The sequence below is a fragment of the Pisolithus orientalis genome (genome assembly GCF_024613125.1).
Source record: "Pisolithus orientalis strain OTSU chromosome Unknown F5J12scaffold_26, whole genome shotgun sequence".
Classification (NCBI taxonomy): domain Eukaryota; kingdom Fungi; phylum Basidiomycota; class Agaricomycetes; order Boletales; family Pisolithaceae; genus Pisolithus; species Pisolithus orientalis.
Window position 1 is genome coordinate 166,527 of NW_026260807.1, and position 25,542 is coordinate 192,068.

Below are 25,542 nucleotides of genomic sequence, written 5' to 3' on the forward strand. Positions count from 1 at the left end.
TTAGAACAACCACTGTTTTCCTGATGCATGGAGAATTCCCACCAGAACATGGCCTGGAAAAGTGGGTCTATTTAGTCTGGGAAAAACCCAGGTTCACCCTGGAAGGGGGTCTATTTAGCCTATGGGAAGCCCATGTTCTGCCTGGAAAGCAGGTCTATTTACCCTGGGGAAACCCAGGTCAGCCTAGAATGTAGGTCTATTTAGCCTGGGGAGAGCCCAGGTTCACCCTGGAGAGCAGGTCTATTTAGCCTGGGGAAAACCCAGGTTCACCTGGAAAGCAGGTCTATTTAGCCTGGGGAAAGCCCAGGTTCACCTGGAAAGCAGGTCTATTTATCCTGGGGAAAGCCCAGGATCAACCTGGAAAGGGGGTCTATTTAGCCTGGAGAAAGTCCAATTTGGACCCCAGCTACCCTTCCATTTGATGTATAATATATATATATTATGGAGAAAATGTTCTCTCCAACCATATTAACTTGCTGCCCTGGAGAATCTCCAGGAATGGTGTTGGAGAATCCCCAAAAGTTGGGAATTCTCAACAAAATGACACCTATTAGGTTAATGCTTATATCAAAATCTCCAGACCTGATAGGTCTCTGAGGGGGGTTGACTGAAGTGCCATGAATGCTATCTGCACAAACCTGGCCTGTATCAACATCCACCATAATACTCTGCCCACATAACCTTCCTCCATGGGCCAACTCTACCCACATAACCTCCCTCTGCAGGCCAACTCTGCCCCTCACCAAACTACCTTATGTACTTTAGAATTTTCTCTGCTTATCCATCTCACTTCTCAGAACCATAAGTAAAATTGCATGTCTATTCCATAGTAGTACAAAAATACAAACTAAAAACAAAAGACAAAAAAAAAAAAAACTGATCTACTCTTCCATTGCCTGCTCTCTGCCACCCTCCTGTTCTTCCCTGCCTTCCTGCTCTGACTTCTTCCTCTTCCTCATTATCCCCCTCTGCACCTTGATCCACCTCCTCATTCTGGTCATCTGCCACCTCTGACTGCAGCCTCTTCCACCCTCCTCCTGCACACTCAAACTCTGCCATCCTGGCCTTGTGCATGTCATCCCTCCTCCTCATCTCCACCCATTCTGCCCAGGCTTGGTACAGCCCCCACTCATTGGCTGTCCACTCCACAGCCTCCACCATCTGCTCAGCTGCCCTTGCCATCCTCTCAAAGGCTGTCACAGCCCTCTCATGCACCTCCACATACCTCTCTGCAGCCTGCAGCTGCTGCTCCTGCTCCCACTCTGCCCACCAAGAGGAGACCCCCACTCCTGAGGGTCCCTCATGTGGTGTCTCTGGCTCCTCCTCATCTTCTCTGCCTACCTCCTGCTCATTGTCCACTTCTTCTGTCTCTGTTGCTCTCACCTTCCCCTTCCCTCACAGCCTCTTCTTTTTCTCCCCTCAGGAGCTTCCTGTCCCTGCCCTCTTCCACAAAGGTCACACCACTACCTCTTCCTGCATCCAGCTTCCAGTCTTCTTCTTGTTGTGGCAGGGCATGCAGGCCTTGGTCTTGCCCTGCCCTGGCTTGCACTGCCCTTCCATCAGACTCACTATACAGCAAGTGCAGGGGGCTCTCCTGGTCATGGTGACCACCACAGAGGTCCCAGGGACCCTCTGGGTGGTGTTGACATCATACACCACACCACTTAACCTGAAATGAAAGTAAGGTAAAATAAAAGTACAAGTCAGCTCTGCCTGATTTGTGGTACTCTGCCACTCACTTTTGCATGGCCTCATCCCACCTGGCCTGGGCCCTCTCCTGAGAGGCCCTCTGCCACTGCCTCTTGGCCTCCTCTGCCACTGCTTTCTGCCTCTGCCTCTTGGCTTCTTCCTCTGCATTTCCTCCTCCTCTCTCTGCCTCTGCTCTGCCTCCAATTGCACCTCTTCTGCCTTTTGTCATTTGACCTCCTTTCATTTGGCCCTATGCTCTGCCTCATGCTCCCTCTCTCTCTGCTCTGCCTCCTCCCACCAATGAACCTTCTCCACATTCTTTTCATGTTTGGTGTTGGTTGAATCATCAGTGAGGATGACCAATGCATCATCCATGACTTGGGAGTAGTCACAGGGGTGGCCTGGGGTTGGTTTGGGGGTTGTGTTCTCACACTGGGAAGACATGATGATGGGGGAAGAAGGTATGGGGTTTCTGTGCCCTAAACATCTGTCTTTAAGCAGTTCTTCAAACTCTGATGGAGCTCTGCCATAGCTAAACTCTGGTCCTCAAGGCATCAACTAACTTCAAAATGATCAACTTGTGTTGAACTCATTCCATACATGTGGCCTTCAGGGGTTCAGGCCCTAAGGGGGGGCACTGTCATGACCATGTGTTCATCCTAAGCCCTCACTTACTCTGCACCCTTTTCTGCTGGTCATTCACCCACTCCACATCAACTCCACCTGCCCTCTGTCATTTACAAACCTCCTCTGCCCCAACTACTGTCAGACTTGTGTTGGCCTGTCATTGGACTGAGCAGGTCATGTGACCTCCATCAGACTTCTCCCTGACAGCACATGCACTGCATGGTCCAGCACCTGGACTGTTCCCTTTTTTGGATGTTCTATGTTACCCATTCATATGTCCTCTGTCTACCCTTCATTCATCATATAGGAATTTTTACTTGAAAATTTATGAGTCTCCATATGTCAGTTCTGATTCTGGTTACTGTACCTCCATAGTAGTATAAAAGCATGTATTGTACTCCACTGTTCTTCAGTATGAATATTGACTTAGTTCCTACTCCCTCTGTTTCCATCTTCTGTCTGTCCTCTCCCTCTGAAATACAAGGGCTGAGATCATGCAAGGGGGTAGCACACAAGCTAAACCCAATGCCCTTACTCTGCTCTGCCTTTACCTCAGTGGACCTCATTCCTGCCAACACTCTGCCAGTTGGAGTTCTGTTCTTTTGTGTTGGACTTGCTTCTGAACCTCTCCCCAGACCTTGTCTAGCATTGGAGTTGTTTGGAGTAGGCCCAGACTTGACACTTCCACAACATCCAGTAGTCTTGTCTGCCTTCATAAAGTCATGTATAGAGCAAGCATTCCCAGAAGAAATATGTCAAAGGAAGGGTGTAATGATGTATTGGCATATCTACAATCATCCAATGCCAGAACCAGCAGTATCACCCCATGCCCAGTCACTCTGGAAAATGTCCACCACTTTCAAAGAATTTGACCCAGCATGATTAACTGGGGTCCCTGAGTCTTGCAAATACGAATAGAAATCCTCTGCAAGGAGAACATGCTGTCCAAGCATATATCCATTGTGTAATAGTGAGGAATGCATGGTCAGAGCTATGATCTATTTGAAATGGTAAGGATGAAAAAGTGAGATATAAGAACTTACAGCAGTTTGCATAAATAATGTCAGTAACAAAATATCTGTGAGCACATTGTGAGCTCCACCAAATAAGGAAATGTACCAAACCAGCATGAAAATACTAGTGAGACTAACTACCATGTCAGCCTGACTCACCAAAATTTCATTGGTGATGGGTCAAAATTTGTGGTTGTTGATGAAACAAGCAAGAACAAGCACATATTTACCTGGAACTATGGAAGAGCAGCATATAGTCACCATGCACAGCTAAAGGACATGTTTGTTTAAGGTGATAGATACTATATGCTGCAATGAACAGTGGGTGGGACATTGCAGCACATATTTTCAAGGGCTCCTTCAATGCAGAGCAGTTTCACATTTTTATTGCAGAAGTGGTGTGTATTTCTTGCACCATCTTGTCAGTACATGATGTGGTTTGGCTGAGGCACACATTCCCACATTTCCATATTGGGCAGAGCTCATGAAACACTGACAAATATTCTGCTACTGACATTGTATACCCAAAGTTCAGCACTATCACTTGAAAAACACCCAGTTTAGATTTTTCTGCCCTCCAGGTTCTGCAGAGGCATGCCACTACTTGCCTTTTTATTGCCTTTTGTGTTAGTTTTGGTTGGTTTACATTACCTCTCCATACTTTGACTCACAACATAACTTTTCTACCACCAACCCAACAAGTACTGGTCAGCACTGCCTGATACTGAAGGGTGCACTCAAAGGCAAAATTCACTGCATCAGTAAATGTCAAACTAAGAAAACCCTGAAAGGGGTGGTATTAAAGAATGGGACTCAGCTCCCATGATATAATGTTTACCTTGTCATCACTGCATGACTCATTGATGCTGCAAGGTAGGCCATGATCAATTTACTGATATTTCCTCAGTTCTTTTCATATAGTCACATTGTGTAGACACATGTAGGATCTGTATACAGACATTACCTTCATGAGCTGTGTCAAATGCCTCTGGACACAAAAATGACCAAATGAGTTGTACCCTTTAGAATGGTCAATATGCCTACAGCTATAACAAAAAAGAGGCCACACTCCCCATCATTATATTGCATGTTGCCTGGACTGCGTTGTGCTCTGACATGGTGACTTCATCAAATGGACTAGGAATGAATGGAAAGAGGGACACACTAACAGTCAAACTTGTCAAAGCCTCTATAGCTTGTCTACTTAACCTTGACCTCAACTAGTCCTTCCTGTTAGGAGTGAAACCTGATGTGGAGAGGAGCAAGAACAGGAGATATATTTGAGGTGAGTTGCAAGGTAGTGAAAACTGAAGATACAGAGTATTGTGAATCTACTTATATACCTCCTGAGGAGGGCATACAACACATCTAAAACCAGTAAGTCACTGCAGAATAAACAATGAAATAGAAATGAGTGATTGACATCCTTTCCAAACTTGGAAGGCAGGATCACATGGCTCTAGTCTCTCATCTCCATTCATGGCACTGTGTGCAACCCATCAATGAGTTAGGCAGAGTCAGCTGTAACCATGTCCACAACACCTTTGATGTGTGGCACTGTCTGGGTGCAATCTCATTGCATTGGTTTTTGACATGTAGCTGCCCTGTATCCAAGAGAACTTGATCTCCAACCTTGGGTTACACATAGTCACCTCTTGATCTGTACTGCATAACTTCTTGCACAGCTTTGTGTGCCTGAACTGCAGTATCCTGGCTGACAGCTAATGACTCAAGTCAATCATCAACCATGGGCACAGGAGTGAGACCTTTTGTGGGGTAAGGGGAGGGATCATAGCCCATGATTAGCAAGAATATTGTCATTTTGTGGATGGAATATATTCAGGAGTTATGAGTGAATTCAGCAGTAGGGAGTTTGGCAACTCTGCACAATATGTGCAAAGATATCCTTTGACCTCTTGATTTATGCATTTGCTTTCTCCATTCATCCGAGGGTGGTATCTGGATGAGAGTTTCAGCTTGACCACTATTGCCTTGTAGAGTTCTTTCAGGAAGGCAGATGCAAATTGGGGTCTGTGACCTGAGATCACCAATTCAGGGATGCCATACTGGGAGTAGGTGAATTGATGGAAGAGTCAGGTGACCCCAATGGAACCAATTGTTTTATGACATGGGATAAACATTGTGCCCTTAATCAGACTATGATCAACAATAGTCAGGATCAAGTCATATTTTCAGGGCCTGACACAGGGAGATCTGTGATGAGATTTATTGGAATGGCAATGGGTTCCTTGGGACATCATGCAGGGTAATGGGGGGTTTGGCAGATAAGTGGAAACCTTGGTTGTCTGGCATACTGGACAGCTGGCCACATAATTCTTGATGTTTTTCCACATTCCTTCCCACCATACTTCCTTTTTCATCTTACTCAACATTGCCTTCTGTCCAGGATGTCTGGCACTTGGGTGATCATGACATAATGCATGCAGTGTTGTCATTGTGATGGGGGAATGTACAGCTGAGTTGTTCTGAAGGTTTTTGTAACATCTTTTTGCACCTGAATGTTATTGGATGGTTCCAGGCCTGTTCAATCCTTTGACATATTGCACTTGACATGTTCAAACAGGTTCACAGAGATGGCATAGACACCCCTAGCCCCCTTTACAGGTTCTTCAGGCAGGCATAGGGTGCATGGCAACTATTTTTTGGTTGTTTCAGCAGCTTTGCTCCTTTTACAGGTTCCTCAGCTGGGACAGCAGTAGGCCAGTGATTGATTTTGACAGTTTTCTGTAATTTTATTTCGCATTTTTGGGAAGAGATGGAAAAATTAGGGGAAATGAGATGGTGGACTGTGGAGCTCACCCCCTCTCAAGCCATGGGGACTCAGGAAGGATGGTGGCAGTAGAAGGTGGTTCTTTGGAGGTATTGTGGCATGACAAGACATCATCCAGGATGGAAAGGCATCTGGGCTTCCAGGAGAAATGAATTGGGTAGGATTGGATGATAGAGGCCCATTGGGCTTGTCAAGCTGTGAGCTACTGAGGTTCCCAATAGTACTCCAAAATTTTGTGGTCAGTGTAGACCACTGTAGGTTCCACTGGGGCCAGGAGATAGGGGAAGAAGGCTTTCAGGGCATGGATAACAGCCAGCATTTCTAGATCATAAACCTGATAGTGTTGTTCCACACCTATGAGCAACTGCAAAAGGTAGGAACAAGGGTGCCACTCCCCATTGTCCCCTTTCTGAGCAAGGACCACACCAGTCCTGATTTTTGACATGTCAGTAAACAATGCAAGGGGTTTGGTGAAATCTGGGATTTTAAGCACCAGGGAGGAGCATAACAAAGACTTGAGCATGGAAAAGACAGCCTCACACTCAGAGGTCCACTTGTAGGACTCCCCTTTCTTTGTAAGGTTGTGAAGTAGTCAGGCAACAGAGGAGAAGGAGGGGATAAACTTCCAATAGAAGTTACAGAGCTGCAGGAATTGGTGGAGAGTAGTGAGATTTTCTGTGGCCTCCCAGGTAGCAATTGCATCAGTCTTCATAGGAGAGGTCTTGATCTGCCCTTTTCCAATTATCATTCCTAGGAATTCCTCTTCTTCAGCCTTGAAGACACATTTGCATATCTTGAGGTGGAGATTTTCCTTCTGAGTGATTACCAGGAATTCTTCAATGCACTTCCAAAGTTCCTCCACAGTTTTGGCATGAACGATGATGTTGTCCATATATCCCACCTGCTTTCCTCTTTGTCTTTTGAAGGTTTTATCCATGTATTGCTGGAAGGAAGGCAGTGAGTTACACTGTCCAAAGAACATCACCATCAGTTCAAACAACCCTCATGGAGTAATGGATGTGCCCTTCCACTTGTCACCTTCCTTGACACAAAGATTAGTAAAACCCCAACAGATATTGAACTAGCATAGTATTGGGATTCCACCAATTCATCAAAGAGGGATTGCACATTTGGTAACAGGTGCACATCAATGCATTCCCATGCTCCTCCAACCCTCCTGACACATCTCCACACCTCTCTGAGGTCCCCAGTCCACATTCTGACCACCTCTGCTCACCTCTGCTCTCAGGCCAGTCACAGGAAGGCCAGAACTTGGTCAGCTTAGTGGGATGTCAGACTTGCCACCCTGCATTCCAGTTAGGGTTCTGCCCATGTGTTGGCTTTTCTCCATTCTTCCACTCCATTGGTATTTACCCTCTTTCCCCTCATTGTAGTAGTTCCTTTATCTCAGTTAAGGTCCCCATTGTCCCTATCTTCTATCCCTTGTGTCAGAGGTACTGCTAACCTGTTATACATTTATTGGCTTGCATCTCCACTCCTCTGAGTCCACTCTGCCTCCAAAATATGAGGGCTGAGCTCATGCAAGGGGGGAGCATACTAGCTGAACCCAATGCCCTCCCATCTGCCCTCTGACCTCTGACTCCAACCTCTGTCCCCAAAACTTTCCTCTGTACTCCTCCACTTATTGTTCATTGCATATCTCACCAGCCAGTGGTCAGAGACTTTGACCTCTGTGCTCTGCAGCCCAACCTGCTCCTCCTCCACTCTAAGAGGAAGTCAGGGGTGTTGTGCAACTTTGACACATGCATACAGTACACACTAATACCATAGAGGTGGTTTTGGGGTCCTATCCCAGTGATATCCAAATGGACTAATTGTCACACACATTTTCCACACCATTTTGCAAACACCTGTAAGTAGCAGTAATCTTGGATTAGCCTCTTCTTCCCATCTTTCTTGGCAATGAGAAAGACTGGTGCTGCTTGTGGAGAAGTTGATGGGCAAAACTTTTCCACACTTCAGGTTCTCTTCTAAGAACTTGTTGAGGATTTTAAGTTCATCAGGGAACATTGGGTAAACTGATGCCTTTTTGGGCTTAAATTTGTCCTTTAGTCATCAGATTTTGTGATCCAACTCCTTTTGGTGATGAGGGAGAAGGATGTCATCTTCTGCCAAAACCCTTGTAAAATGTGAGTATCATTCCAGAAGTTTCACCTCTTCCTTTTTTCCTCCCTCATGGGAGTCTTCTCAAAGACCAGCTTTATTCACTAGAGCCATGAATTCTGCAATATAAGCCCCTAGCTCATATTTCCCCTGACTGACAAAGGAGAGTTTGAGAATAGTGAGCACAGTTTTATCTCCAGACTTAAAGGTGGCTTTGAGTCTTTCAATGAACTGGTCAAAGGTATCATGAAAGATGATGTACCCTTGGATATCATGCTCATTCTGATAGTTCTCTGTGAATGATGCAGCAGCACCTTTTGTTATAAATGCAAGAGTGAAGGCAATCTTCTGATGATTGGACTGGTAGACATGGGAGTTCAGTGCAAGGTATCCTTTTACCTGCATTACCCAATGTTGTAGGGTCTTATGGCTCCCACCATATTCTTGTGGGTGATTAATATCAAACTCCATTCCTCCATTGGGAGGTGGGACTGTGTACATGCTACCCTTGACTCCCCTGGGTTCCTTGCCCTTACTGTTGCTGCTGACAGGGAACTCTGGGGACTTTTCAAACTCTTGAGTGTACCAATGGGTTAGTGTTTCTGCACTAGGGGTTGTGTCATAAAAAGCATCCCTTTCCAAAACAGTTTTTGTGGCCTCTTGCTGGGCAGACTTGATGATCACTGCAATCTGTGATTCCATATATGCAAAGGTCTTCTATGATGATCCAGGCATCTCTGGATTGGACTCTGCATAACCTAATTCCATTCCAGACATTTCTGGTTTGTTGTCTAAAACTGGTCTGAGATCCATGGACTCTGATACATTGTCTTCTTCTCTGGAACTTGTGATGACCTGACTCACACTGTTGAGACAGAAAAGCAGTAGTAGGGTGTAGGGGTATAGGTGGCTGGACTCCAAGTCCTCTTCCAAACAATCCTCAGGGGTGAGGTGGTACTGGGGGGTTACAATAAGGCAAAGACACTTTGACAAGAAGTGTGAATGGAGGCTGAGGGAGAAATTACAACCCAAAGGTAACCTGTCAACATAGGAGTGGTCTATGGAGGACTTATAGCCTAATGGCTACCTGTAGACCAATGGATTTGATTAAGGGTAGAAAGGTGTGGTTCCATTTTTGATAGCACAAAGGAACCACAAGAGCAAGAAGCCTTGAGACTGTTGAGCTCTGTATAATCCACTAGAGTTTTTCACTTTTGTTATGCTCCAACAGCTCCAATGCAGTGACTTTGTCAAATGGACTAGGCATGGGTGGACAGAGAGACACACTGAGAGCCAAACTTGTCATAACCCCTATGGCTCATCTACTTAACCTCAACTTCAACTAGTCCTTACTGTTAGGAGTGAAACCCAACATGGAGAGGAGCAAGAAGAGGAGATATATTTGAGGTGAGTTGCCAGGTAGCCAAAAACTGAAGATACAGAGTATTGTACATCTACTTACATACCTCCTGAGGAGGGCATACAACACATCTAGAACCAGTAAGTCATTGCAGAATAAACAATGAAATAGAAATGAGTCAGAGTGACTCAGTAGCTGTGGATGGCAAGATCCAAAGTGGCTGCACAATCAGACAGGCACAGCAAGGGGGCAGACAGGTGGTGAAGGTGAAACATAACAAACATACCATACAGGGATAAACATGAAGACAAGATAGGGGAACTGTACATGTATACAATCAGACCACAGTTGGATGCAGTGTCAGAGAAGAGAGAATCACACCATAGGGACTGTTGGAGTCCACTAGATGCATCCAAGGATGGTGGAGTGAGATCCAGACCATGCTTCAGACCACCACCATGACTGTTAGGAGTCTGCCAATGAGCACACACATGACTGCATAACAGCATGAATGAAAATGGTAAACCAGCAAGGCAAGGTGTAACAGGCTGCACACTTCCCTCCAGTACCATTACTAGAGATTAGCCAATCTACCATTGCCTAGATATGCTTGATCACATTGGAGATACAAAAAGAATGCCTAATGTAGAGATCACTGGGCAGTCACTGGCTGATCATTGGCCAACTCTCTGCCCAATGTCTTCTGAGCATCCTGGAACTGATATTTAGTTATTTAGTTTGGTAACACCTTTTGATGACACAGATAATCTTATGTTTTGATAATCTCAGGATGGATTGCATAATATTGAATTATGCATCCCTATGAAGCAATTTCCAAATTTCAACTTTTACTGTTGTTACCAACTTTTTAGGAAGATGTTATTGTCAATAATCTTGTGACATTCTTGCAATATGTAGTTTTCAATTGTCTTCAGATACACATCTCAACATTTCTCACAATATAAACTTTAGATAAATTATATATGCATGCTCAAAATCAAGATTTACAAGAGTCTCATAATTTGATTCAAAAGAAAATATGCTATTTGCACCTTGGAATACTCTTTAAAGCATGTGATAACATTGAAACTGCCACAGTGTTACAGACCAGGGCCTAAAGGCGTCTAGTAATACCAAAAGTTCTACTGAATTCGTCCCACTCCTGACGGACGTCACGGACCAGATCCCGTCGGTGCGTCGTCCTCTCCTCTTCCGAGTCACTTCCCCCTAATTCCGACCCGCTCGACCGATGTTCATCAGAGAGCCTCCTCTGGTTTGGAAATAGCTTAGTAATAGTCTGAGTCAGGCGCTCCTGGACCCCGTCCATGACAGTTACATCAACCTCGCTCTGCCCGCCTTTCACCCAAGCATGTGCGTAGGTGCAACCAGGCAAAGCCCAAGCGGAGTAAGGCTTACCATGGGACCCAGACGTCAGCCAATTTGTCCCGTACCTCTTATTATACGCCCAAATCCACAAAGTGCAACATAAGCAACTCCGTTTGCTACATCCGATAGGCCGCTGCTGAGAGTTATCCAAATTATCATCGAACGACTTGCTGAGATGAAGCAGGATGTGGATTTCGGCGTGGAGTCGAGTCGTGATGGAACGAGACGTGCCCCACTCCACTCTTATCTCTGGAAAGCTATCGTGCAGTGTGGCTAGAGTGTCCCTCATGGGAGGAACACCAAGTGCCCGTTCGATGGCCATAGCGTAACCGCCTACTAGCTTAACTGTAGCCTCGCCCGTGCCATGAATCGGGTCGACCCAGCAATATGCAATGCCTTGTGGGAAGTAGCGCCTCGTATACGTGATGACGTCTGCAATGCCCTCGGAATACTGGCTGACCTTAGCAAGGCGGCGTTTCAGCTGTTCCGCCTGCAGTTTGCGGTGGCGATAGATAACTTCGTCTGATTGGCAGAGCCAACGTAGCAGACGGGACTTTTTGAGAACGATGACCATGAGCACAAAGGTGCTGAAGAAGCGGTGGACGCCTGACGTTGTGTATAGATCCTGTGAATCGAAACGTGTAACGGTGTCCTTGATAGCCTTCAACAGATCACGTATCATTTCCGCAAATGTGACCGCTCCGTCACCATACAGGAGATCGCGATAATCCGTAGATGAGGGAAACTCTTCGTCGATGGAGGGCAAGGATTCGTATTCCTTTAAGGCTTCCTCGATGCCACTGGAGAAATTGTTCAAAGTGTCACCCATCTTCGCGACCCGCTTCCTGATGTTCGCTCCGCAACGAGTAAATAGGAAAGGCAAAAGGTCCCCTACGGCAGGAGCCTGGGGAGCGGTGATTTGGCTGAACAATGCACGAACGGCGCCATCGTCGTTAGCTGAGGGAGGTACGTTCTTTGCCAAGACAAGCTTAAGACCCCGACTGGTGTCAAATGCCGCAGCGTAGACATCTCCGGCCAGGCCGGTGGTCAGTGCGACCGCGATGGTGTCGAGAATGCGAATCATGGTATTGGTGTCAGGGTTCCGCGTAGCCTTGTTACTGTGCTCGCCGACACCTGCATAAGGCATATCGAGATCTGAGTATTTGAAGTGAGAGAGCAGCTGAAGCTGTTCAGAAAGACGGTGTTGATCGTTCATCAACACGTTCTGGCGGTTACGTTGAGGTGCCATGTCGCGGATAGAACGTTTCACGATCTGCTGTTACGGGCAGGTTGGTTAGTGTCGCCACAACTTGGAAACACGTCAATAACCTACGACGGTCGATAACAGTAACTGGAAGGGCTCTCAGAGATCTTGGACACTCGGCGACATGATTTATGTAGATCCTTCTTTTAAACTCCGACCGTGGGCGCCTTCTCGATCAGATTCCTCGTTTAAGATAACGTCTGAGGCGCAAAGTGCACCTGATTCTTATATAATCTATTCTACACAACGTACAAACATTGGACTTTCTAATTTAGTACATAGTACCCAGCCATAAACTGGCTAGACATGGGTACTATATGGCTGGACCGACATCAAAACAGCAATATTGTGTCTAAATAGATTATACAAGTGGGAGTAATCAGGTGCACTTTGCACCTCAGACATTATCTTAAACAAGGAATCTGATTGAGAAAGCACCCACAGTCATACAAGTATGGTGAGTACAGGTTATTCTTCTGTCAAATTATCCTCATTGTTTATATGTAGAGAAAAAGCACAAAGATAGCAATGGTTCTTTGTGCCACTGGTACTGTATTGGATTTGAAGATCACCCAAAATTCAGACCCCATGTAGTCCATTTAGTCACAACATATAGGTAGCCTGCATGCCAAAATGCCAACACTTATATGGACCCTGTGATGGGCCTGTCTAAATAGATTAGCCATGACACATGGACAGCCCTGAGGGCCTATAGTGAGAGCAACATATGTATGGGCCTGTAAGCACAATTCCACAACATATGGGAGGGCCTGTGGAGGGTAAGGATGCTGCAACATATAGACAGGCCCATGACCAAGTAAGTATGCTGAGCTACTGTAAGACATGGATGGGCCCATCCATGGTAGGGTGCACCCCAGTCACAATATCAGGACAGGCCCACCTATTGTATCATGAAGAAGGTTGCAACATATGGATGGGCCCACCCATCATATGCTTTATAGGGTCACAACATATAGATGGGCTTGTCCATAGCAAGATGTACACCTGCCACAACATAAGGATGGGCCCATCAGTAATATCATTGACAGTGTCACAACACATAGACAGGCCTGTCTAGTAAGATGCATCCCTCCCACAACATAAAGATGGGCCCATCAGTAATATCATTTGTAGCATCACAACATATGGACAGGCCCTTCCATAATACCATTTATACCATCACAACACATGGGCAGGCCTGTCCATAGTAAGATGTACCTGTCACAACATAAAGACAGGCCCTTCAATATATATCATTTACAGGGTCACAACACATGGATGGGCATGTCTAGTAAGATGCACCCATGTCACAACATAAAGATGGGCCTTTCAGCAATATCATTTGTATCATCACAACATATGGACAGGCCCATCCAAAGTACAATGTACCTCTGTCACAACATAAAGACAGGCCAGTCAGTATTATCAATTACATTGTCACAAGAGATGGACAGGCCCATCTAGTAAGATATGCCCCTGTCACAACATAAGGACAGGCCTGTCAGTAATATCAATTACACAGTCACAACACATGAACAGGCCCATCAATAGCAACATGTATGCCTGTCACAACATAAAGACAGGCCCATCAGTAATATCATTTATAGCATCACAACATATGGAAGGGCCCTCAGCATTATCATTTATGTGGTCACAACATAAGGATGGGTCCTTCAGCAGTATTATTTATCTGGTCATAATGTATGGACAGGCCCTTCAGTAATATCATTTATATTGCCATAAAACAAGGATGGGTCCATCTAGTAAGATCCACCCCTGTCACAACATAAGATGGGCCCAACAACAATAGCACATATAGTGTCACAACATATTGATCGGATCACAGTAAAATATTGAGGCAAGCATCCTGACATGCCATAATTTTCCAACAAGCTGCAAGCAGCTTGCCCACTATACAACTCTGACCTCATCCACCCCAAGCATGAATATTATGCAAGACACATCTAAAACCCCCCATGTATGGTGAATGGAACTAACAGACTGCATTGTGTCATACATGAAAGCCAGATTTCAAGAGGAGGTATTCAGTGGACCTTGTGCCCTTCCAGATATATTGATTCTGTTTCCAATGTTATGTGAAGCAGATCACATATCATCAGTAATCACACAGGCCTATTGTTGCCCAAGTAAGTCCATCATAATGGTGCAATGGAAGTTTTCATCTTTCCACAGTAATCATCAGGAAAAATTGGGGTGGAAAAAGCTGCAATGCAGAAGCTGCTGAGAGATATGCTGTCACACACCAAAGGTGTTGTGGACATGGTTACAGCTGACTCTGCCTAACTTGTCAACAAGTTGCATGCAATGCCCATGCCATGCAGATGAAGACTAAAGGCCTCATGCATAGAAAGACTGCTGGATTTTAACAGTCATCCTTCACACAAGAATGAGTCATTGGTGCTAAAGAGAAAAGAGGAAGCAAGTTAAGTGCACATTAAAGGTTTTTCACACCTGTGGATGGCATTCTGGTTTTTGTTGTATCTCCACCATTTCCAAAGATATTGACTCTGTTCTCACACTCACTTAAAGTGCTCAGCCACATGGTTCTGCCTTCCAAATTTGGAGAGGATCCTCACACCCTGCACATTTCTACAGCACTCCATCCATCAGATGCTCATTTCACTAAGTCCATCAATCATGGCCACCTCTTTGTCAATCATCTCACTTGTCTCATTTGCCAGAGACAGTGGCTATGTATATCTGCCAGGCATTCCCACCAGCTTCTGTCCTGGAGCCCCTGGTTCATCTCATCATTGTCAGCCCCATCTCATCCCATGCAGCTTGGTCAGTGTGTTCTCCTTGTCAGTATGACTTCCAGAAGGACATTCTTTGGTTGCCTCAGGTCTGTCACTTGGTTATAAAGGTCTTATGTGGTCATTTTGGTCTCCCCTCTTGATGAAGCATATGGATCATTCCTCCCTGCTCCCTGCACCATCTTTATTCCAATCTTGACCATCATTCTCCTGCATTGTGACAGCTGCAGCATAGTATACTGTTCTCCAGCCTCCCTGATTGCATTCATGACAAGTATGACATGCATCTTGCCTTCTTACTGCAAGATCCAGCAGAAGATGTCCCCCCTTCTCCTCCTCCTCCATCAGAGCCCCATTCATGAAGCTTTTGTTAACTTCATTGAGAGGATGAAAGGGTGGGAGATGCAATCACTTATGCTCCCATTTCCCCACAGACCCTCAATGCCCTAGCCCCTTTGACACCTGACTCATGCCCTTCAATTCTGGAATTAATACTTCCCTATCTGGAAACACCATCCATCTGTCATGCCATCTCTGGATCTAGAGATGTCTCCACTGAGATCTGACTTGCATCACCACCCCCTAATGTGATATCAGTGCACTTACTCAGTTTCTGACTCTATTTGACTCATTCTGTGATATTTTGACTGTCCTTGACTCATTTATTGCCAATACTTACCAATCTTCTTTGCTTGCTTACTTTTCATTTCTTGCTTACTCATCATGATTACTCAGTCCTTACTCATTACTTACCAAGTGTTTGTGCCTTGTTTGTCACAAGCTGCACTCCCCCCACAGTATATAAACCCCCATGTACTTAGCTACACCCCCAGTGAACCAGAAGCCTTCACTCAGCAGTCAGTTCAGCTCAGCATAACTCATTGTCAACAGTTGAGGCTCACTCAGAAGAGTCTATCTGTCTTCATTCATATCATTGGTAGTTGAGGCTCTACAAAGGGGTCTATCTACCTCCATCATTATCTGAAGCTTCATCCACACTTAGTCAGCAAGTCTGCTTAGTCATCCATCCACTCCTGCATAACTCATCATTGACTTGCACCAGGAGCATATTCTATCAAAGTCCATTACTCCCAAGTACTTTCAGCTGAACACCTTCACTCTGGTCAGCATCCCCTTCTCACTCAGCATTCATTCATCTTCTCCTGCATAACTCATCATTGACTTGCACTAGGAGCACCTGCCATTGAAATTTCCCCCACTTTAGGTTTCTCTGCCCTCCAGGTTCTGTGGAGGTAAACCACCACTCACTCATATTTGTCTTTGGTGTTGGTTTTGGTTGGTTTTCACCACCTTTCCACACTTTGACTCACAATGGCCTGTCATCTGGCTCACATGTGATACACCAGCAGCAAAGTGGTGCACCCTGACATGTTTGTGGTGGACTTTGTAGTGGGTGTCAAGTTCATCACTCCCAACCACCTCCTTGCACCACTTTAACACATGATTGAAGAAGAGCTTGTGGACCATGTGGAGAATTTTGGGGATGAGGAAACAGCAAACATTGCTATTTTTCCAATCCCACCAAAATGGAAGATGTACCCCAAGGAGATGATTAGCCTTCACCAACTTTTGGAAGGCATCAAGGTCCCAAGGTTTCTTTTGACAACTAACAGTATGGATGAGGTCAAGTGTGTAGGCTTTCATGCAGAAGGGCTGACAAGTTGAGTCTCCAAATTTGTCAAGAGTTGTCAGAGTGACTGGGGATGCATTTCTACTTACAGTGGCAATCAGCTGTTGCTCTGGCAGGTCTGCAGTCCATGCAACCAAAGGTGTGTAACAACATCAGATGTCACCAAACAGATCAGCCATGAACTCTCTGCAATTTGTGGCACACTTCAGCTTCTCTGTGACAATGTTGACACATTTGTGCCAGAGCCAGGACCAAAAAATTGTCCAGTAATCTGGATGAACCTCAAATTTGACAACTGGCACAAAAGCCACACATTGCCAGGCATGTGCTGTAGCCTTCATATGGATGTCAGCATCAATATTGGCAATCATGAGGAAAAGTGGATGCATCTCAAGCCCACCTGTGTACCTTGTAATGGGTGTCTTGTCTGAAGCAGCAATGACAGGAACAAGGGTCATGCCCTCAGGGAGAGTATCCTTAATTAATATTAGCAACTAGAAGATTTGGTGAAAAATAAGAATGATTAACCTGGATACATGTCACCTCCTGTGCTGTGAACCATTCCCCATATTCCTCCTCTACATTTCTCTGTATGCAAAGTGGGTCAAAAGTCATATTCTGGGCAAAAATTGGGTTTCCAAAAAGGCTCTCTACAACCTCTAGTCCATTGCAATAAACAAGATCAATCTTCTTCCCTGTGTCATAGCCATCAACCTTGAGTTGCATTACTTGCCACCCTGGCCCTGATGGCAGGGTGTCCATCCAGTCAAGGAGCTGGCATGCTGATTTGAATGATGGTTTTTGACTGTCCAACTGTGTTGGAATTTATAATATGGACATTCTGAACTGTATCAGAACTCACCCAATCCAGTTTGAGGAAAGTATTGATTTGAGCCTGTGTGAGGTTCTCAGCAAGAAATTTGCCCAGTTTCCATTCTGCAAAACTTTGGAAAGGCCAGTAGATATTTGTTTCCCAATTCTTCTGATATCAATCATCTTGTATTTGTTCAAGTGTGTTCTTTGACCAACCATATATCCAACCTGACTTCTCATGGTACTGGGCAGTACAATCCCCAGACTCCATCAACAAGCAAAGAGTGGGGGGTAATGGATAGGTATGTTTCTGGTGTTGAGGAGGTTCCATCATTGTGCTCCTGAGCTGTTCAGTGCTCAGCATTCAAATTTTTCTAAGTCTTTCAAACTCCACTTGCTTTCACCCACCAACAGCATGCATACTCACATCTTAGGCCAAATGCACATACAGCTATGTCTCACCACCTTACCCCTCCTCCAAGCTCTCCACAAACCCATCAATATGAATATCACAAGGGATCACCCTCCCATGTTCCTCCCTCACCTCCTCAGAGCCTCAGCACTGAGGAAGTGCAGATGCCACTTCAACTTCACAACAAGAGTTACTCAGGGGACAATCTTTCTGTGTCCATCCCTCCTGCTGCTCATAATCTATCAGCTCATGTTAAGCATTCTCATACCAAGTTCATGCCATACAGCAAGCCCAGTGCTATTGAGCTCTGCTTTGCCAAGAAGTCTCTTGGCAGACAATCAGTTAATGATATCACCTTGGAAGATGCACAAGTGGTAAAATCTCCCATCTACCTGTACGTGCACTATATGTTCTTACAAATATTCTTCAGGGAAGAGCACTTTTTGTCCATGGATTGATGGGGTTGTCCAAGAGAGCCTTCCAAAAGGCTTTGGAAATGAAGGAGGCCAACCAAGAATTGAGGCAACTCCATGCTCTTTCCACTGCTTGGGAGATCAAGGCTATTGACCACTGGAGAGATTTCCTCCTTGCAATGCAAGAAGAAGAAGAGACTCAGTTCCTTCAGTCGACTAAAGATCTCCAGCTTTTCAAAGATATCATGGAGCATCACTCAGTCAGTCAATTGGAAGAAGAGGAAGAGTACCACATTGGGGCTTATGGACAGGATTTAATGTTGCTCACATTGGAGAGAGGAAGTCACAGGTAAACTTGCAGACAACAAAGTGCTCGACTCCAAAGATAATCTGATGGCCTTCTTGGCCACTTCCATTAATGTTGATGAAAGTGATGCAGATGTGAGTGAAGAAGACAAAAGTGAAAATTGATCATGATAATTTCAGTAAGCCTTAATCCTTCTTTGCATCATCACAACTCTAACTGCCATGCCAGCCTCAGTGGCTATTTGTTCTCTTCTTTTTCTTTTCTTTAGTCAATTAGCATGATCATTCTGCATTGTGTAATGAAACTCTCCACACTTTCCCTGTATAAAAATTTGTATTTGATTGATGCCCAATATATGCGATAAGATACACACACATAAGCCACAATGTCTCCTGGACAAGGATGCATTGTGTTTTCAACCACCATGAGCTCACAGGCCAAAAGCAAACAAGCAAAGGTGAGCAAATCTGTGCACTCAGAAAAAGACACTAACACTTTGGTTTCTTACAGACAAGGCCAAAGTACCCTGCTTCATCTGGTTTAAACCCAGTGGCAAGCCAGCTGAACATTGTGGACAAGCAACCATTGACAGCATCCACAATTGACCAGCAACTGTGGTCTCAAGCAAACTTTCTTCACTATCAGCACCCTGATGACCATGATCAAGGTCTCCTGGCTACCACAGACACTGGACATGAACACCCTCATCCCCCAATCTCCAATCCTGCCAATGCAAACTACAACACTGCACTGCCAGTCCCCTTCAATCCTGCCAATACTGGCTGCAGCAGCATGCCACTGGTCCCCTTCAATCTCACCAACACTAGCTACAGCACTGTGCCACTGGTCCCCTTCAATCCTGCCAACACTAGCTACAGAACCACACCACCAATCCCCACAGATCTTGGACATCCAATGGGTTCAATGGCATATCTGTATTCACCCCAAAACTTCAATTATGCACCATCAGCCCTTGTCACAAGATGGCTACACCACTTATCATCCCATGTCTTTCCATATTCCACTCAAATGCAATGCATAAGGCACATTGAAAGGCCCCTTCAAGGTGGAGAGGAAGTGTCCAACCAGCATTTTGTTATCATCAGGCAATCCATTATTTGAGTGAGTACAAAGCATTGTAGCAAATGTATGTAAGCAACTCTAACACATTTTACAGCAAGTTGGTCAAACAATGTGGAGTATTGCACAAGGCTCTGCCTTGGCTTCACTGCCCCCAGTACATCCAACACCAGATGCTAGCAGCTCAGCCACTATTGACCCAGGACTTCAAGCAGCTGACATCAGCATCACTGTGCATTTCAACCTGAAGTGGTGCCTTTTTATTACAAACCTCCTGCCCAAGAGATCAGAGTTATCTACAATAATTACACAGGCATTGCAGGAAACTATGTTAGGCCACACTGGAGGTAAGCCTGCGAACATTACTGTTGACAATCTGACAGCACTGCAGGCAACTGGTTAAGAACCAACATAATGAGCAAGACAAACAAGTTGAAGGAGATTGTGATGAACATATGCTCCAACTTCAGGAGTGTTGCATGCATCCTGGCATTACCACTCTATGGCCTCACAGTTCCAGTACAAAGGCATGGTGAAGAGGTGCAGCTATGCAAAGACTGGATCTTTTGGACAATGACAAGCTGCAGGATTGTCAAGTCTATGGAGAGGAATATACTCAGACTTCAAGTTGGTTGAAGCTGAACAATTAACTACCTATGGAGAGGAATATACTGTAGGTAGGTAAGTAAGTGTTCCAATATAATGAATGGAAGGAGTCCCACCTCAGACTTCAAGTTGGTTGAAGGTCAGGTGCAGTAAGGAAAAAATAAACTGCTAAGTGTCCGCTTTTGGATGACATAATGCTGTGCTTGGTGAACCACAACTAAGGTAAAAGTGATAAACTCCAACAGGATCCCATACCTCCTTAAAGATTTCATGTGGCTAGATGAAACTAAAATGGTACAAATCCTTTCTCTGTTTGACGTGTGTACTCAATCATCTTAAGTATGCAGCCAATAATAGCATCACTGTGGTTCCCTTTGGCCACCCTGCACTTGTACAACTTGTCCTCACTCTCCTGTGGGGAGAGAAGCAGTATTGTAGGTTTGTTGACATCAAGCAAAGGGACCTCAAAGTGGTGATTGCCCTCACAGGCATGGCCTTGCAACTGGTACTCAGAGAATATTCCAGCAGAATGTTTTCAGCACTTGATTTCAGTCTCAAGGACAATCATGCTATACATCAAAGTATAACTTGTCATATTATGAACTTGCAGGGAACTGAACTTATGGACTACACCATATTAGTTGATGATTTGATTGCATGAGGAAAGGAGATGATAGGAGCTCCTTAACATCTTATTGTATCTTTGATAGTGTTAGACAATATCATGTGCCAATCAGATGAGTAATAACATATCCAACACATCACTGCATTGTGTGATAATCTAATGAAGAGTGAAGAACATCACTTTACATCACACTTAGACAGCACTTATACTACTTGCTAAATGGGGGCTCTAAGAGTCTCTTAGACCTCACTTACATTTGCAGATGTATGTCGTAGGGTTATGTCAAGTATCAGTGATGCATCATGGTTGTCATTGCCTAATACCAGTGAAAGGAAGATGGTAACTTCTATCAATGTTGCCTACCACAGCAAGGATACCAGTGTGCTGAGTTTGGTGTTTGAATATTCCCACCAATGATAATGGCCTGACCTTTTGCATATGGATGTGAAGGATAGAGTGTGAAGGCATGCTCCATATGGGATAACAGGATGAGCCCTTGATACACAGCAATGCAAGTCAGATGGCCACAGGTTGAACCCACCCCTTTTAACTGTGATTTCAAAGTCAGATAAATGTGAATCAAATGCTCTCATAGCTACTGGATTGCCATGACTGGCATGAGTGTAATACTAGGACTTGTATTTAGCATGATAGGCATAACTTGATAGCACAAGCTGATAGATGTCTGATGAAGAAAATCAAGTTCATCCTGGGTTTGAAACCTGGACAACCCAGGTACGGCCTCCCAGATGGAGTATCCTAATACTGATAGTGACCTATGTACATTGCACCATCTCACACAGATAGTGTGTACATCCCATCCACTGTTCAACTTGGAGATCAGACCTGCACTGTCTGGATTTCATCCAGCAATCATCTGCACATCACCCAGGCTGCATCCAGTGAGGAGGCTGCCAAACACCCTTGTGTGTATCAGTGGTGCATATGCACATCTAATCTACTTTTTGACTTGGAGATTGAACCCACATTATCTGACATTCATCCAGTGGTCATCCAGACATCACCCACAGTATATCCCACAATATGGCTGACAAACATCAGTGCACACACCTGTTGGGCTTTGGCACCAGGATCTGTGTACCATAGATTGGGTAAGCATCACCTATCATGATTACTACATCTCTGGGCCCACAACAACTTGACAGGCCCCTCCTGATCACAATATTATTGGCACCTACCTGTTGGAGTTTATCACTTTTACCTTAGTTGTGGTTCACCAAGCACAGCATTATGTAATCCAAAAGCGGACACTTAGCAGTTTATGTTTTCTTTACTGCACCTGACCTTCAACCAACTTGAAGTCTGAGGTGGGACTCCTTCCATTCATTATATTGGAACACTTACTTACCTACCTACAGTATATTCCTCTCCATAGGTAGTTAATTGTTCAGCTTCAACCAACTTGAAGTCTGAGTATATTCCTCTCCATAGACTTGACAATCCTGCAGCTCATCATCCTCCAAAACTACCTACACTAGTTTGTATTACTGGTCATGTGTTCCTTAGTCAGCATATCACTGTGAGTTGTGCTGTGATACACCTTTGCAAAACCAGTGCAGGGGCATCATTCTTGGATGTGGTGTGCAAACCATCATGTCTTGTTATGCCTGTGTACAGCCTTTTGATGATCCTACCTGTCCATGTTGGAAACATGTGGATGAACATGTGGACACCTATCTCAGTTCCAATGTGCATAAAAACTCACTCAGCTGCCCTCCATGGTTCCCCCAGTCCATCAACTCACTCTACTCATTTCTACTACTGTACCCAAGACCCTCAATGTCTTTCAATTTTTCTAATATTGGGAACTCTCCATCTACTCAGTCTATTAGTCATTTGTTTGCTACTCCATCCACCACCCCATTCACCCATACCCCATCCACCGCCCCACACTTCTCCCCTGCTCAAAACAATCCCAATATCAATCCCACCCTTCTGGATGAAGATGTCATCCCAACTCACTTTACTGATGCCCTCACCAATCAGTTTAGTTTTGGTGATTCTGAGCAGGACCTATGGCATAACCTCTATGGCTTTGCAAATGCAGGTAACTCTTTGTGACAGAATCATAATACTAATACATTGGCAGATGGGGTGTGGCCTCCAGAAAGCAGATATTGCTACATGTTCATACTTACTTGCAGCCATTTTCGGCTTAATCAAGGAAAACCAGGCAATGACCAATGTGCACCACAACACACAACAACTTCTTGCAGACCTGCAAATTTGACTCAAAAACACATTTACACTATCACATGAACAGAAGGTTAGTTTATTTAGCACACAAATTCAGCCATTCATCCATTTCTTTCTTGTAGGCTAATGTCCATATTGTTGCTGGAGACATAATTTTTGAGGCTAGCCAGATCACATTTATGACAATCCACTTCAACATTGAGGTTCACAACCATATATACTGATTCTAAGTCACTCTAATTCCACCAGTCAAAGGTCCAGCAATCCCAAAAAGAATTATGGTTCACAAATATCTATGGTAACCCAGCACAAGAGAAAATCCTAATGGCATATATCAAGCAGCAATGCTCAAGCATTTGTAATTCATTCTGAGAGCTGGTATGTCTCATTTTCTGTTTCCAACTCCATCCTGATTGATTCATTTGTCATAGCTGCAAGATAGTGTCATCAGAGACCAAACATGCACACTCTCTGATTTTGTGTTTGAAAGTGTGCAGCAGTACAAAATTGGTGGCCCCACTTCAGGCCTCACACCAGCATGCACTGCTCAACTTGCTATACTTGTAAGTGGTACATACCAATTACAATTTTTGTATTAATTCTGTGTGTTAGCACCATCTTGCTTATGAAAATCCTGAGCTCCTTGACTGTGAGGAAGATGTTGAGGACAATTCACCACCAATGGAAGATGACTCAGGCTCATGGCACCACTCTGCCCAAGAGCCTCAAAGGAAAAAGCAAAGCATGGTGGCCATGTCCCTAGGGGAGAGGATTTCTGGTCACAAGTGGAAAATGGTTTGATGCATGCAGAAAGCAATGGGGCGATTCATGGACCACACCCAACTGGAACAGGTGAGAATACGAGCCATCATACACACAGCAGTCATGCTAACACCTGCCTATGCTCTAGCTACATCTCAGAAACAATTGCCAAGGACAAAGATCACTACAAGGTCCATGTCATTCACAACCCATTCATGGAAGATGTGCTCACAGATGACAGGTTTGGTTTGATGGTTTACATCTATACTGTACCCCATTCAATCTCCTGTTGTCCATAGCACAACACTCCATACATTTTAGCACCATATGATTAAAGGATGTTGTCTACATTGAGCATTACACCTACTTTCATTATACATCACCCAATGTTTGAGCATCCAACTCCACATGTGTGATCACAGCTGTTGGAGAGTGCATTCTTGATCTCCTCCCTAGCATGTACTCTGCTTGGCATGATGTCCAGTTGAGAGTTGTCACTGTTTGTCAGCTTGTCATGTGATGCATGGTCCTCATATCATAATGCATTCATATGTGATCTGTAGCAGCAGCCAAATGAGTGAATAGACAACAAATTCATGCATTACAACCCAAGGCAGTGGCATAATAATCTGTGGGCCAACTATTCTTCAACCCATGGCTCAGCTACATTGAAACATATTATTTGCCAAGCTCACCCATCCAATGTCACAGAGCAAACCTTGTATTCTACTTCAACCAGCAACAACCAAAATTTGGTGAGCAGAGTCCATTGTAACCACCAGGCAGAATTCCCTTTTTAACTGCATTCTCAATTATAGAATACACTAATTGTGTCCACCTACAGTTAACCAGGAGCCAACAGTTTTGCATGCTGGTGTAACTAACCAAGGTTTGCTTGGCTTACATTTTCATCATGCTTCATCAGTTGTGTTCCAGTAATTTCCTTGATGCAAGTGCAATGAGAACATATCTTGTAGGTTCATTTCTCCTGAGTTTCTGCCTTGATTCCTTGGCTTGCCACCCAAATAATGTACCTGTAATGTGGACTAGAACTGTAATTGATGGGCACAATGCAGTCAGTACTCTCTGCCCTCCACCAAACATCGGTGCCATGTCCCACAAGAAGATGATGAGAATCAAAATGACGTTCTCATATCTCCAAGCGAACAGCTGCATATGGCTCGTTTCCCTTTTTTTCCATTAAAAATGAGATACCCGTTGGAATTTCCGATTTTCCACCGCATCGGTGGCAGAGATGTGGTCCCCCCCCCGAGACCTAAGAATATGGGGATGCTCTGGAAGCACTGCCATGGAGGGCTGTCCAAATCTTTGGTTCCAGATGAGAACATCTTATGGGGTAATCAGACGAAAACGATAATCTCAGAGATATTGCTGTGCCGTTAAGTATTAAAACAAGGTTTTGATGATTGGACTCAATGGGCACATAAATTACCCATCCCAACTCTCCCGAGAAGCTTATTATACAAGTAATACTTAGTTCTTGTGCCGAAGTATGGGACAGGGAATTGGTCTTTTCCTCCTGCACTTCCATTGATCAGGAGTGTTATGAGACGTTCATTCAGAACAATCCCTCGACATTGGTGCAGATGAGAGTAGTGTCCCCATCG

The 25,542-nt window shown here is 44.7% G+C and overlaps 5 protein-coding genes across 5 annotated transcripts; 3 read left to right on the plus strand and 2 right to left on the minus strand.

The window, feature by feature from the left end:
- Window positions 1–10,616: 10,616 nt before the first annotated feature.
- On the minus strand, window positions 10,617–12,406 carry F5J12DRAFT_928597 (uncharacterized protein). Its single transcript, XM_051749452.1, has 2 exons — window positions 12,324–12,406; window positions 10,617–12,266 (listed from the first exon to the last, which is right to left on the minus strand). The coding sequence occupies exon 2, from the start codon at window positions 12,237–12,239 to the stop codon at window positions 10,719–10,721; it is 1,521 nt and encodes a 506-aa protein (XP_051597807.1). The 5' UTR covers window positions 12,240–12,266; window positions 12,324–12,406; the 3' UTR covers window positions 10,617–10,718.
- A 3,843-nt stretch (window positions 12,407–16,249) lies between these two features.
- Window positions 16,250–17,675, minus strand: F5J12DRAFT_906658 (uncharacterized protein; the record flags this gene model as incomplete). Its single annotated transcript, XM_051748807.1, has 7 exons — window positions 16,250–16,273; window positions 16,382–16,686; window positions 16,708–16,797; window positions 16,843–17,155; window positions 17,223–17,492; window positions 17,542–17,574; window positions 17,625–17,675. The coding sequence occupies 7 exons, from the start codon at window positions 17,673–17,675 to the stop codon at window positions 16,250–16,252; spliced, it is 1,086 nt and encodes a 361-aa protein (XP_051597808.1).
- A 270-nt stretch (window positions 17,676–17,945) lies between these two features.
- Window positions 17,946–18,670, plus strand: F5J12DRAFT_784465 (uncharacterized protein; the record flags this gene model as incomplete). Its single annotated transcript, XM_051743027.1, has 2 exons — window positions 17,946–18,278; window positions 18,335–18,670. 2 exons carry the CDS (start codon window positions 17,946–17,948, stop codon window positions 18,668–18,670), a joined length of 669 nt encoding a protein of 222 aa, XP_051597809.1.
- A 1,423-nt stretch (window positions 18,671–20,093) lies between these two features.
- Window positions 20,094–21,056, plus strand: F5J12DRAFT_846345 (uncharacterized protein). Its single transcript, XM_051746340.1, has 3 exons — window positions 20,094–20,130; window positions 20,155–20,262; window positions 20,555–21,056. The coding sequence occupies exon 3, from the start codon at window positions 20,591–20,593 to the stop codon at window positions 20,969–20,971; it is 381 nt and encodes a 126-aa protein (XP_051597810.1). The 5' UTR covers window positions 20,094–20,130; window positions 20,155–20,262; window positions 20,555–20,590; the 3' UTR covers window positions 20,972–21,056.
- A 1,679-nt stretch (window positions 21,057–22,735) lies between these two features.
- F5J12DRAFT_784467 (uncharacterized protein) lies at window positions 22,736–23,953 on the plus strand (the record flags this gene model as incomplete). The annotated part of the gene is made up of 6 exons (XM_051743028.1): window positions 22,736–23,003; window positions 23,101–23,141; window positions 23,220–23,222; window positions 23,275–23,355; window positions 23,584–23,715; window positions 23,765–23,953. The coding sequence occupies 6 exons, from the start codon at window positions 22,736–22,738 to the stop codon at window positions 23,951–23,953; spliced, it is 714 nt and encodes a 237-aa protein (XP_051597811.1).
- Window positions 23,954–25,542: the final 1,589 nt, after the last annotated feature.

What these genes read in the sequence shown, in the direction of transcription:
- F5J12DRAFT_928597 (XM_051749452.1), bottom strand. Translation starts at nt 12,239, where the DNA reads ATGGCACCTCAACGTAACCGCCAGAACGTGTTGATGAACGATCAACAC.
- F5J12DRAFT_846345 (XM_051746340.1), top strand. Translation starts at nt 20,591, where the DNA reads ATGAAACTAAAATGGTACAAATCCTTTCTCTGTTTGACGTGTGTACTC.